The sequence below is a fragment of the Mustela nigripes genome, chromosome 8 (assembly GCF_022355385.1).
Source record: "Mustela nigripes isolate SB6536 chromosome 8, MUSNIG.SB6536, whole genome shotgun sequence".
In the NCBI taxonomy this organism is placed as follows: domain Eukaryota; kingdom Metazoa; phylum Chordata; class Mammalia; order Carnivora; family Mustelidae; genus Mustela; species Mustela nigripes.
The window spans coordinates 66,448,136-66,461,563 of NC_081564.1; the positions used below are offsets into that span (position 1 = coordinate 66,448,136).

Below are 13,428 nucleotides of genomic sequence, written 5' to 3' on the forward strand. Positions count from 1 at the left end.
CAAATGCCTTGACCAGAGAGTCATGCTTGCTGCCATCAGCCTCTGAGCTGGCAGCTGTCCCACTGCTTATGTCCACGTCCAGGCTCCTGCTTCTCCGGGGATCCCCACTTGCCCATTTTCCTTCCCCGCACCCGCCCCCCAGCTGCCTGCCAAGGGCACGCTCTTCCTTCTCTTAGTCTCGCCATCCACGTGGCATTGCTGTTATCAGAGGGCTTGCTTCTCCTGGGAAGGGAGGTTCCTTCTCCAAAAGCGCCTGAGAAATGGCTTCTGGTGGGCGGATACTGAGTTAAGGATGGCTTTGATGAAGAAGAGACATCTCTCAGGAGCTCGGGACCCCTCTCCTATAGCCTAACCAGGGGGCTGAGTTTGCCTCTAGCGCTGAGTGAAACCTTAGCCTTTTCTCTGCTTGCTTGGCTAGAGGAGCCATTGTCCCCACCCTGCTTGCTCACCCCAGCAGTGTGCCCACCAACAAGTCACCGTTCCAGGAGATGTTACCCAGGTGCTCTGCAGCTGGGGATGACGTGTTGGGGACACGTGGGTTGGGGGAAGCCTTTCTCCACAAGGCTGTCCTAGGATGGCGTGGAGGGTGCATGATCCCAGCCTATATTTGCTGCATGCCTTGGCCATCCCAGCCAGGAAAGGAGAAGCCACTGCAAGATATAAAAACTGTCTTTATAATAGTTTAAGCACTTTATGCACATATGTACGTACGTATGTGTGTCTATATATATCATTCAAAAATATGTGTGTATACATACAGGTATGTATTACTTATTATTTTGAAATTATTTTAACTAAACTTAAAGGTGTAAACATAGTACAGCATGTTCCCACGGACCTGTCCAGCTTCCCCTAATATGAACACCTTACATCACCATCGTACCGTCATGAGAACTCAGGAATTAACATTGGAATCATGAGACTTTATCTGAATTTCACTGGTTCTCCCACGAACGTCTGATTTTCTGTTCCAGGATCCAGACTGGCATCAAGTTGCCATGTCTCCTTATTCTCCTCTAATCTGTGTACCCTTCCTGGGTCTGGTTTTCCATGACCTTGACTCGAGGACTGCTGGTTACCTGTTTCCCAGAAAGTTGTTCTATTTGGGTTGCCTGGTATTTCCTCCTGATTAGATGGAGGTTGTGCATTCTTGGCAAGAACGCTTCAGAAGGGATGGGCCGTCTTCGACACATCATACTGGGGAGTCCATGAAGCTGACAGGCTTCATTATGGCCAGTGTTAACCCCCCCCTCTCGGTTAAGGTGGTGCCCGGCGGATTTCTCACTTTCCTTTGCATAATTAATAAATATATTTATTATAATTAATAATTAATGCAACTAGTATCTATCTTGGGGGAGATGCTTTGAGACTGCAAATATCCAGACAGAGGAAATTTATTCCAGGCAGTTGGTTACCCAGGTGATAGAACTGAGAAGCAAAAAAAAAAAAGAGAGAGAGAGATCAGCAATCCCACCTCCAGGCCTGAGGCACAGAAGGAGGAGAGATGGGTTGCCAAAGTCCAGGAGTCAAGATCATGACTCCTCACCTCTGGTGAGGTCTAGAGCCATGAAGGAGACACAGCCCCTGCCGGTAGGTCCCCCTGAAGCATAGAGGGAAGAGAGAAACGCCTTCTTCCTGCCTCCTGTGGCTGAGCAGAGCTGGAAGCCAGCCAGCGCAGGAGTCTGGGAATCGCAGTCTGCAGGGGTCAGCTCCTCTGCAGTGTCCAGCTGGACATGTGCTCTAAGTGGATTTCAAACACTTGGTATGGAAAGAATATAAAAGATCTCATTAATAATGTTTTATGAGCACTTGGGTGGCTCAGTTGATTAAGGGCCCAGCTCTTGATTTTGGCACAAGTCATGATGATCTCAGGGTGTTGAGATCGAGCCCCACCTGGGGCTCCACACTCAGCATGGAATTGCTTGAGATTCTCCCTCCCTCTGCCCCTCCCCCCAACACATAAGCGTGCGTGCATGTTCTCGCTCACTCTCTCTCAAATAAATAAATAAATCTTTTTAAAAAATAATGTTTTATATTAATTACCTGTTGAAGGGATCTTATTTTGGGTATATTGAGAGAAATAAAATATATTATTAAATTTAAGTTAACATTTTCCTTTGTAAAATCTGGCTGCTAAATCGTTTAAAATTACCTCTGTGGCTCCTATGCTTGTGGCTCTCATGTTATTTTGTTTGGATAGCTAAGAGTATACTGATACCTGTAACCAAGGTCATGCCCTTGACCCACAGTCAGGAGGGTGTGGCCAGCTAAGGTTTTCCAACACCCAGACTGCACTGGCCTTGAGCCATTCACGCTCACTGTTTTGACCAAGTATGTCAAATATCGGTATTGGACTCCTCTGTTCTTTGTGTATCACACAGGGTGTAGGTCAAGGTCAGTGTTCAACATTAGCCTAAGGGGCTAGCTAGCTTTTAACACAATAATAAAAATACCACCACATAGCTCCATGGCACCTTACAGAGGAAAAGCTGTGCTGTTACTACTATTTCACATCTCTACGGTGTTTTATAGGTTTACAGAAGTCCTTCATTTCAGCCTTGCAGTCAGCCAGCCTTGCTGGCTGCATTTTGTAGGTGACCGGACAAAGCCTAGGAAATCCACTGCTGGTTGTTCAAAGTAAATAACTTGTGTCCTACGTGGTTGACTCTGCAAGGCAGCAGGTCTTGATCCTTCTGGTGGGCTTAGGTTAAGGGAAGGAACTTTGCCTTCCCCAAGCATACACTAGAGGGGTCACCTCAAGGTGGAACTTGGAGATGCCAAAGTGAACCTGCTGGTAGGGAAGGATTTGTCTTTGAAAATGGCCAAATAGGATTTTATCCTGGCTCTCCTGCAGAAGGTCAGGGCTGTCTCAGGAAGGCCTCTGTAGGGTGAGGAAGAGCCTACATGTCCAGCCATCACTGACCACTCCTTTCTCTCCTGCAGTGGACAACAGACTGCAGTGAGCAGCTGGACAGCAGCTGTTCCTTCTCCCGAGGCCGAGCTCCCCCGCAGCAGGTAGGGAACCAGCTTTGTGCACCTTCTGGGGGTGGTCACATGTCTTGTCTGTTGGTGTTCCTGGGATGGCTTTGTGATGGCTCTCATGGGCTGGGCGATGTGGAGAGAGCAGGAAATAAGAGAGGGGAGTGTGTGGTCCGCACTCTGGAAGGTTCTCCCTGAACACCCAGCCCACAGTGAAGCATGCCTTCCTTAAAACACATAGATTCTTGAGGTTTTGGGCTTGGTTTTTTTGGTTTTTGGTTTTTGGTTTTTTTTGGTCATTTGACAATTTTTGCGTCAATACCTGCAAACAGCTGCACATCCGTTGAGGGGGGAGTGGATAAATGAGGTGTTGAATTGTATACAGTCGTAGCCTGAATGAACTTGGAGGTTCACATATCAGCATTGGTGATAGATCTCGCAAATAGTGGGATTCCTAAGGTTCGGGTGCTGGTGGGGCATTTGAGATCACTTCTGGTCCAGGTGAACAGAGGACCTAGAAGGGCAGAATGTGGGGATGAGCTGTCAGTGCCCCCTGCCCCCAGCCATCCAGCTTCCTGTTCCCTGCTGGAGCCCACTGCTTCTCTCCCTGCTGCTTCCCTGTGAGATCCCAAGGGGGCACCCACACAGGTATGGGGTTTGTGGCCGGTAGGAAAGAGACAGCTGCTCTGGTAACACTCAGGCATCCTATATCCCCTGGTTGTCCATCTGTTTTTGTTGATACCTTATTCCTGGAAGACCATGGGATTGGAGGCGGAAAGGAAGCACAAGCCCAGGTTCGTTCTGTACCTGTCCAGAGAGACATGGGCTCCTGCACTCACTTGTTCAAAATTTCAGGGTGGCTGAGTTCACACATTGCCCTGAGCCTGCTTGCTTGTGTCTGACTTCAGTTCCATGGCACCAATTAAATAAACTCCTCTCTCTTCTGTCCTAAGCGAAGATGGTCAGTGGCCTCAGTTCTAGATCTTTCTTAGACTGCAGGGCTTTGTCCACCGTGGTGTGGGGGGATGGCTGCCCTCTCACACTACAGGTTGTTTGTGTGTGTTGCGTTGTTTCTTGGGCAGGAGGCCGGACAAGAACCCTGGGTTGGGGTGGTGGGGAGGGGAGGAGGCAAGAGACCCAGGTTCTCCTATTTGCTCTGCCACAAACTGGGTAGAAATTCTTCTCATCCTCAGCTTCCTCCTATAAAAATCAGGGAACTCAGTGACCTCTGGGGGCCTGTCTAGCTTCTCCATGCCACTTTGTAACTGAAGTCCATGGAGATGTCATGACCTCACCCAGCTGGGACGTGAACCCGGGTCTCTCACCTGCCCCTCCCCCCATTTGGCCATTTACTTTGCTTTACTGTAATAGGTATCCTTCCGTGGAGGGCTGTTGTCCCTGCCACTAGACTGCCAGTACTTGGTCAGGAACCCTCTGTTATCCTCCCTGAATCCCTCTAGCCATGGCCTGAGGCCTGGCACATCAGAGCACTGCCTGCCCATTACCCTGGGATTTCCTACCTGAAGACTGCCTTAACTCTTCAGGGGCAAAGGTATCTTGGGTCTGGGGACTCAAGAACCAGAGGGTTCCAGGGAAGGGTTAAATTCTTGGATAGGGGACATAAATGGCTGATAAATGAGAGACCAAAATACTAGCTCTCTGTTATTTGGTTAGTAGGTGTCTGGCTCTGAAATCTTCCAGAATCTTCCTTTTTTTCCCCCTCTCCCCTTAATCACCTTCTCTGGGCCCCCTCTTCCCACCCATTCTCCCCAGTCTCATTCACCTGTCACTCCAAACAGGATTCCAGGGGGCAGAGAACGACTTGTGCTCCCACTTCCCCTTCACCTGCCTCCCTCACCCCATGGCATCCTTCCATGGCCAGGTCCACGCCCCTGGAGGTTGGTGGGTGGGGAGTCGGCCAGACCCTAGGCTGATGGAGCAGGACTGGGGGACCTGTGGGAGGGGGCACCCTAGTACCATGAGCACCCCAATCCCACCTCCAGAAAGCAGTTGTACAGTTGGCTTGGGTATGTGGAGTTAGACAAAATGAATGCAAGTGACTTTAAAGAAGAAATCATAAAAGGCTCATATTTGATCCTTTCCTGGTAGGTAGAACTGAGACATAGGCTCATTATGAAGAAGAGCCCCAGAAGGGTGGAGATGGGGTCTGGTTAAAATAAACTTGCCTTGGGGCACCCAGGTGGCTCAGTTGGTTGAGCGTCCAACTCTTGATTTTGGATCAGGTCGTGATCTCAGGTCATGGAATCAAACCCTGTATCAGGCTCTGCACTGAGCACGGAACCTGCTTGGGATCACTCCCTCTCCCTCTGCCCCTTCCTCCTTACTTGCTCTCTCTCTCTCTAAAAAAAAAAAAAAAAAAAAAAAAAAAAAGACTGAAATTAAAATTTTGAATACACATGTAAACCTGACTCTCTTCCCTGATAAGCCCAGAGGATGAAGCCTTTTTGGAGGGGGCTCCTGGGGCACAAATTCATGCTGAATCAAATTCTTCCACGTACATTTGACTGTCCCCTCAGCCAGCCGGTCAACTTGAGATGAGCACTAGGGCTGCTTCTCTATCCCTGACCACTCCTGCCCTAGGGCTTTGCACACAGTAGTCACTCAGTTAAGACTCCCGAGACGGCACTGAGTTAGCCCAGGCCCAGTCCATACAGTTGGTCCCTGGTGGGCCCTGTTCCTCTGGCTACCAACTTTGCTGAGCTTTTTGAGGTCATTGGGGTGGCGGAACAGCTCTGCCACCCTCACATTCACCCACAGGGGAGAATTTCAGAGGGAACTAAAGGTAGATTGAAACTGGGGTGGTTGGCTGAGCTGCATTCCCCCTTAGCCACTTGGGCTCAGGAGAGTGGGAGCCACTGGAGGATGCTGAGGTTCTATACTCTGCCCGGGGAGCTCTGTGTGGCAGGTCACCGACCCTGCCCTGAAGGAATAACCCAGATACAGGCTCCATTTGGGGGGTAGTCATATACTGGATTATTTATTTTGTTATCTCAACTAATGTGAGGAGAAGGGGAAGGGGAAAACCCTTGCCTTCTCTGAGCCCTACAAAGTGGGGATAACCTAGGGCAGGCTGAGTCCCATGAGACGGGAAGAAGGGGCGCAGAGGACATTGGGCTCTCTAACCGTCCACAACTGGGATTCGGCCATATTAGGGATTATTTGGCGTCCTGGTGGCGTCCTGGTGGCCTCTTTCCAAGAGAGCTCATCTATCACCTTGTCCCTTAGGAAGCTGTAGTCGTTTCTAGCTTTTCACGGTAGTGGGGAAATCATTGTGGAGATGATTTAGAGGAGAGTAGCTGATAGGAGAGAGTGCAACCTGGTGCATTTAGAAAACGTCTCTGGGTGCCAGCATGGGATTTAGTATTCAGGGAAGAAAGCCAAAGGTATATGAAAGGTTGTATGAGGTCAGCAGCTAGCCGCTCTTCTCTGTCTGCACGGAAGTGCCAAGGGAGGAAAATTAATGTGCACAACAGCAGCAACAGAGCGTCTGATTAGTCCTTGAGAAGGACTTCCTGTCTGAAGTCCTTGTTGGCTCGCAGTGCTGGCTGTTGAGCAAGGCAATGAAATCGTCACCAGAACCCTAATGGGCACACCTCCTTATGGGGCAGTTTCCTGCGGAGCCCAGGAAAGGTGGGGTTGTGTTAGAAATGATGTCTTTGAGTCCTGACCGATGGTCTGGGATCCCACATTCCCTGAAATGATGAGAGGAGGGCACTCCCCTGTACCATCCTGATGTCCGCTAGCAAACGAAGCCTCAGGAAGGAGTGAGAAGATTCTTGTGTCAAGGGTCCAGAGAATCAGATGTTGACCCAGGTGTGGCACATGTTTCAGCGCCTTTACTGCAAAATGATAGACTCCTCTGAACCTCTTTGGAAATCTCTTTCATTGTTTTCTGGGTCTCTAGAAAAGACCAGTGGGATCCAGATAGCCGCTAAAAGTAGCAGCAAGTCTGGATTTTCCTGATTTCTCCACTGTTCCCTTACCCTCCCTGACACCTTTGCTAACCGGCAGCTAGGTTCATTCTAGGTGCCGACATTGACTCTGACCCAAGGGACGGCCGGTGGTAGGCAGAAGTGAGCCTCAAAGACATGCTCACCTCTGACCCAGGAAAAGGTAAAAGGGTAAAAGGGTAAATAGAAAGGGTTAAAGGAGTTTTCTGCCAGTCATCTTGTTGCCCTCTAGTAATCGTAGTATTTGGTTATGAGCCGGTTTATCTCATTAGTACAAATAATATCTTAGTAGAAGTACCTGAATTTTTACTCAGCCTCTGTGGATACTCAAGAAATACCACGTTCATGGCACTTCTCTCTATTTAGTCAGTATTTATGGAGTATCTGCTATGAGCTTGCCAGACACAGAGGAACTGGCCTTTGGCCTCATTACCTGTCTGTGGAGTAGAGGCTACTTAACATGGAAGAGGCTAAAGGCACCCAGTTAAGTCCCAAAGACACCTCCTGACCACAGACACTGTGGTCATTCCGGAGAGTGTCCCTGCTGATCTCTGTGGGTAGAGAGATGCCTTGCAGGACATGGGGCCTTATCTGTGCCCTCAGGAGTGGTTAGGATGCTTGACCAGATGGAAGGGAAGAGAGAAGAAATGGTAGTCACAAGGCTTGAAGTTGGGTGCTCTATGGGGGTGTGAAGGCATCAGGAGGGTGTACACCAGAGTGGGCAGTGCGTGTTGGGTGTGACAGGAGTGCTGGGAGTGAGGGCAGTAGACACGGAGGTGTCTGTGTGCTCAGCTGAGATGCTGGAACCGCTGTGAAGCCCCACCCCTGCACCTTGTAGATCTTCTCTTGCCTCTGCTGTCCCCCCCAGATAAAGTCCATCCCCTTGTATCAGTCAGGATAGCCCAGGTCATGCTGCAGCAACAAACAGCCTTGAATCTCAGTAACTTTATTGTTTTTTTAAGATTTTATTTATTTATTTGACAGAGAGAGAAAGGGAGAGGGAGAGAGAGGGAACATAAGCAGAGGGAGGGGAAAGGGGAGAAGCAGGCTTCCCACCGAGCAGAGAGCCCGAAGCGGGGCTCGATCCCAGGACCCTGGGATCATGACCTGAGCCGAAGGCAGACGCTTACCCACTGAGCCACCCAGGTGCCCTGAAACTTGGTAACTTTAAACAGCCCATCCAGGACCTAGCTTGATGGGGCAGTTGTCATTCTCACCAGTCCCTAGGATAGAGGGAAAAGGACCACTGGAGGATCTTGCATTGGCAAGTCAGTGCTACAACCCAGATATAATACACAGCACTTCCTCTCTTAGCCTGTGGCCCAGAACTGCCCACATGAGCCCACCCAACCATAAGGGGTAAGCACCCTACAAAGTATAATCCTACTATGTGCCTGGCATTCTGGAAGCCAGAACTGTCTGGTGACTGGCTAGAATGACCATCACATGCGCCACCTCTGGTAGCCGCTCACCAGGAGCTGGGGCCGACCTCTTCCTCCCACATCAGACCCAGAGCTAAGCAGATCTCTACCCTAAAATGCTGTGGGCTCTCAGGATGACCAGAGGGTCAGAGGCTACCTGATCCAACCCCCAACCCTACAGTGTAGGAGCCCCCTCATGTGGCTGTTGAGCTGTGGGGCATTTCCAGTAATGGGGAGTTCACGCCTTCAAAAGGCATCTCAGAATGTTGTTGGGCAGCTCCATGGCTGTTTGCTCTCCCATGGCAGTCCAGTATGAAGAGTCTGTGTTTTAAGCTAAATATCCTCATTCCTGCACTTGTTTCCCTTAGTCGTGGTTATGTTGGTTCGTTCCTCTATTTATCTGTTTTTTCACACCTTGATTTGATCAGCATGTCATCACAGAGGGCAGTTTGCTGGGAAATGGGATGGCAAAGGTGATGGGCACTGTCTCTGTTTACACAAAGGTTAGAGAGGAGAAGACAAACACTTACACTGCAGTGCTGAGATGTCTGGGGCATGACCTGATGGTTCACGGGTCCCATCCCATCCTGGGTTACCCTCCTGGGAGCACTGGAGCTACGGACTATGATTCCACCCACGCCTCCCTGAACCAAACACAGTCCTGCTGGCATGATCTGATTCTGCAGACTCTGGTGTTCCTAGCATGTAAGCCTCTGTTTTCCAGAAGATACCACCTATCCCTGTCCTCCAGGTGCCTTTGACTCCAGCTCACTTGAAGGAACCAGGCTACCCCATTTGTAACAGTATCAATGGTTGACTTGTAGGGAAACAGTCAGCAGCCATCCACTAAGCCTCCACTGTCAGTTTCATGAGCCACGTGGCCTGGTCTCTATTCCTCAGAGAACCTGGAGTCTGCTTAGAGAAGTAAGACTTTCTCTAGTGGGAAAGCAACAGTCCAGAGCAGCATGAGATTACAGGCAGGAGAGGGGCTGGTGCCTGTGGGGGACCTTACAGAGGGCAGAGGAGGTCAGATGCACAGCAAGAGGAAGGAGGCACCATGCTGCCATGGTAACAGCACTGGACTGAGAGCAAAGAGACATGAGTTCTAACCCCCTTCCCTCTGACTGACTATTCAATCATGGGTGAGACACATTGTCTTTCAGTAACCTGTTTCCCTCTGAAAAAGGAGATGATCTAGACATAAGGCCATCAAAATATTTTGTTAAAAAATACAGACCTAGGGGCGCCTGGGTGGCTCAGTGGGTTAAGCCGCTGCCTTCAGCTCAGGTCATGATATCAGGGTCCTGGGATGGAGTCCTGCATCGGGCTCTCTGTTCAGAAGGGAGCCTGCTTCCCTCTTTCTCTCTCTCTGCCTGCCTCTCTGTCTACGTGATCTCTCTCTGTCAAATAAATAAATAAAAATCTTAAAAAAAAAAAAAAACAGACCTAAATTTCTGCTTTGGGGAAGATGGAGTAGATGTTCTTTTTTATATTCCTTCTTCTAAGGAAAACTAAAATCCTGGTCATTCTATATAAAATATAAAATTCTGAAAGGTAGAGATAGGAAGGCAGACCAGCTAGGGTTTGGGGGACCCGAGCAAGGACAGAGTCATAATTTTCCTGGGTTTCCTTTTTACCTCTAACATCCCAGACTTGGGGCCAAAGAAGGCGGTAACCAGAACATGGCAGGGGACACAGAGTTTTAAAGTCCCAATAAAAGTCTGATCTCTGTAAGCAAAGGTCCAGGCAAAGGGCAACCTATCAAAATAGAAAAGTTTTAGACAATGATTGCTCTACTCCAGCCAAGTAGCACAGAACAGAGTGTGGGTCCACCCTCACCCACACCAGCAAAACCCATTGAGAGTCTAAAATGCCCCTCTCAGAGAGTTGTATAAGCCCTCTCACCTCTACTGGGGTGATGTCAGAGAAGCCCAGGCAGGAAACTGAGCCCTTCATTCCTGCCAGCTCATAAGAAGGGCCCCTGGCCACCCCCATGGTATTATTGGAGACCCTGTGGGAGCCTGGACTTGCGTCCCTACTCAGCAGTACTAAGGCACCCCTTCTCTCCCTGCTGGGTTGTGTCAGAGGAAAGTCTAACAGGAAGACGAGACTTCCACTATTGCCAAGTGGTAGTGAGACCACCCCCATGGCAGGGTACATGGGGGACTCTGTGGAGTCCTGGAACTCTCGCCTCCATGGAGCAGTAACAAGTGCACCCCAAAACTGAGGCTATGCCCCCCACCTTTCCCTGCCACAGTGTTATCACAAACAACCAGGTAACACAGAAGACTTAATATGATTCAGTGTCTCATAACATAACATGTAAGTGCCCTCATTGCAATAAAAAATCATATGTCTTACTAAGAACCAGAAATACTTCAAACTAAATGGAAAGAAAGACAATCACTAGATGTCAACACTGAGATGAGAATTTGAACTTTATCAACATTGAAAACTTTGCTCTGGAAAAACCTCTGTTTAGAGGTTGAAGAGACAAATTACAGAAAGGGAGAGAATTTTGTAAAACATGTATCTGGCAAAAGGACTAGTATCCAGAATATATAAAGAATTCCCCAGACTCAGCATGTGAAACAGCGCAGTTAGAAAATGGACAAAAGATATGAAGAGACATTTTTTCCCTGTAGAAAGAGAATGTACAGATGGCAAATAAGCCCGCAAAAACAAGATGTGCCACATCATTAGCTGTAAGGGAAATGCAAATTAAAGCCACAGTGAGAGATTTCACACCTATCAAAATAGCTAATAAAAAAAATAGTGACAACACCGAGTACTGGTGAAGATACAGAGCCACTGGATCACTCATACTTAGCTGGTAGGAGTGTAAAGTGCTGCTGACATTCTGGAAAACGATTTGGCAGTTTCTTAAAAGACTAAACCTGCAAATACCATCTGATCCAGCAGTTTCACTCCCGGGTGTTTATCCCAGAGAAATGAAAACTTATGTTCACACACAAACCTGTACTCAAATGTTTATAGCAGCTTTATTCATAAAGCCCCAAACTGGAAACCACCCAGCTGTCCTCCAACAGGTGAACAGTTGGAACAAGCTGTGGTGATCAACAGTAAAAAGAATCAGCGAGTGACACATGCAGAAACCTGTGTGAATCCCCAGGGAATTGTGCCAAGTAAAAAAAGCCAATCCCCCAAAGTTACGTACTCTGATTTTGTATATATAACATTCCTGAAATGACAAGAGGATAGGAATGGGGACTAGGTGAGCAGTTCAAGGATTAGAGAAGGGAGGGGCAGAATGAAGTGGGTTGGGGACAAAAGGGCATCAGGTGGGAACCTTGTGCTGATGGAAATGTTCTGCATCTTGACCGTATCAACATCAGTATCCTGACTTTACTATTGAGCAATACTTTTACCAGTGTACTCATGGGGGAAACTGAGTAAAGCGTACAGGGGATCTCTGTGTTATTTCTTAGAGCAGGATGTGAATCTACAATTCTCTAAGATAAAAGTAAACTTTTTTAAAGAACAGAACATTTTGTTTCATCAGAATCTTTCGGCAAGATCCCATAAGGAAAAGAAAAGGGACAAAACTGCTTGATGAGGTAGAGGAAAGAGTAGCCCATCTGCTGTCTCTCCCATTCTATCTACCTCATTGCTCTGGGAACACCTCTGTAGAAGCCCCGGGTCACCTCTTAGACCCGATGAACTCTCAGTTCCTTTCCTCCCTGGACTTCTGTGGTTCTGAGTCTGGGGCTGATGGGTAGGGAATATCCCTGGGGCTTGGGGAGCTTCAAGAAGGCCTAGTGGGGAGCCTTGGAGGTTGGGATCCTTTCCCTGCAGAGGGGCATGCGACAGTGTGGATGACTGAGGACACCGGAATGGCCCCCCATTATTTCAGCAGATGCTGAATAGGAAGCCAGCCAGAAGGGCCCTGTCATGGGGCCCAGGCCAGGACAAGTTCAAGTAACGTGGCCTTTAAATCCAAAAGCACAAAGTTAGTTAGCCAAAGAGAGTGGGGAGAATGGGTTGGATTCAGAGAAGTATCCTTGGTCACAGGCTTCAGTCATTATCATCTACATATCCCTTTGGGTTTTAAACTCAAAGACAGTGGGGTCTAGTAAAGAGGGAAGGGACAGAATGAATGTATAGATGAGAAAGTTCCAGAATGAAAGGAATGCCCTTTCCTGCTCCTGAACTCAGTTCTGGTGCCACCAGGAGGCCCTCTATGCTGGTCTTTGTTCTGCCATTCCCCTGCCTCAAAGATCCTTCTATTGTAGGGGCATTAAAATATTGGGGGAGGGGGTCTATCATCGTCTTTCCCACCAGCATGTGGGATGCTGTCCTTGGTGCTGAACACACGCATGCATAAACGCGCTCTCTCTCTCTCTCTCTCTCTCTCTCTCTCTCTCTCACACACACACACACACACACACACACGGAGTTACTAGGATAGGACTGTTTGTCAAATTCTGGTTTAATTGGAGCCTCAGGGGAGTTTGAGACCTGACCTATAGGAAGGCCCTGCTTAGATCCGGGAGATGCCTTTAGGGGCCTTTGGTGCCAGTATCTCATATGGTGCACCTACTCTCCCCATCCCAAATGGGGAGTCCTTGGCCCCGTTCAAAGTCTTATGGTGCAGAGGGGGCAGCACAGGTCCAAGGAGCCGAGTGACTCTTCTGAGCCCTCCAGGATGCAGCTTGCAGACCTGGATTCCTGCTTTCCCCACTTTAAGTCCAAACCATGTTGCTACTCGCCCAGAGTTTTCCTGGAGTTCTAGAGGCCTTCTGGTCTCACCCCCAAAGCCAGCAGCAGTGGTGGCAGGCATCGTGTCATGTGCTGCTTCACCACATGCCATCTTCTATTGTTCTTTATGTTTCCATGACTCCTGGTTGGGTGGTGAGACCTTTGAGGGCAGGGATGATAGCCTCAGGACTAGGACTGTGCTAGTCCACTTCTGTGGGTGATAGATCAGGGCTAAGGCAGGGGAGTTGGGTCAGGGTCCTTGGAGAGGAAGGAGAGAAGTTACATCTGTTGTCTACAAGGATGACCCTCCCCATCAGCTACTCCAGGAACCTGTGTCC

The 13,428-nt window shown here is 48.9% G+C and overlaps 1 protein-coding gene across 4 annotated transcripts in view; it reads left to right on the top strand.

Annotated features, from left to right (window-relative positions):
* Window positions 1–13,428, top strand: part of CTIF (cap binding complex dependent translation initiation factor) — a 279,477-nt gene that overhangs the window by 84,310 nt on the left and 181,739 nt on the right. For 3 of the 4 annotated variants that reach the window (XM_059409620.1, XM_059409622.1, XM_059409621.1), the window contains exon 3: window positions 2,944–3,015. The exons of the other annotated variant lie outside the window; for it this stretch is intronic. In XM_059409620.1, coding sequence (XP_059265603.1) covers window positions 2,944–3,015 — 72 coding nt within the window. The remainder of the gene's footprint in view (window positions 1–2,943; window positions 3,016–13,428) is intronic. 4 annotated transcript variants of the gene reach the window in all.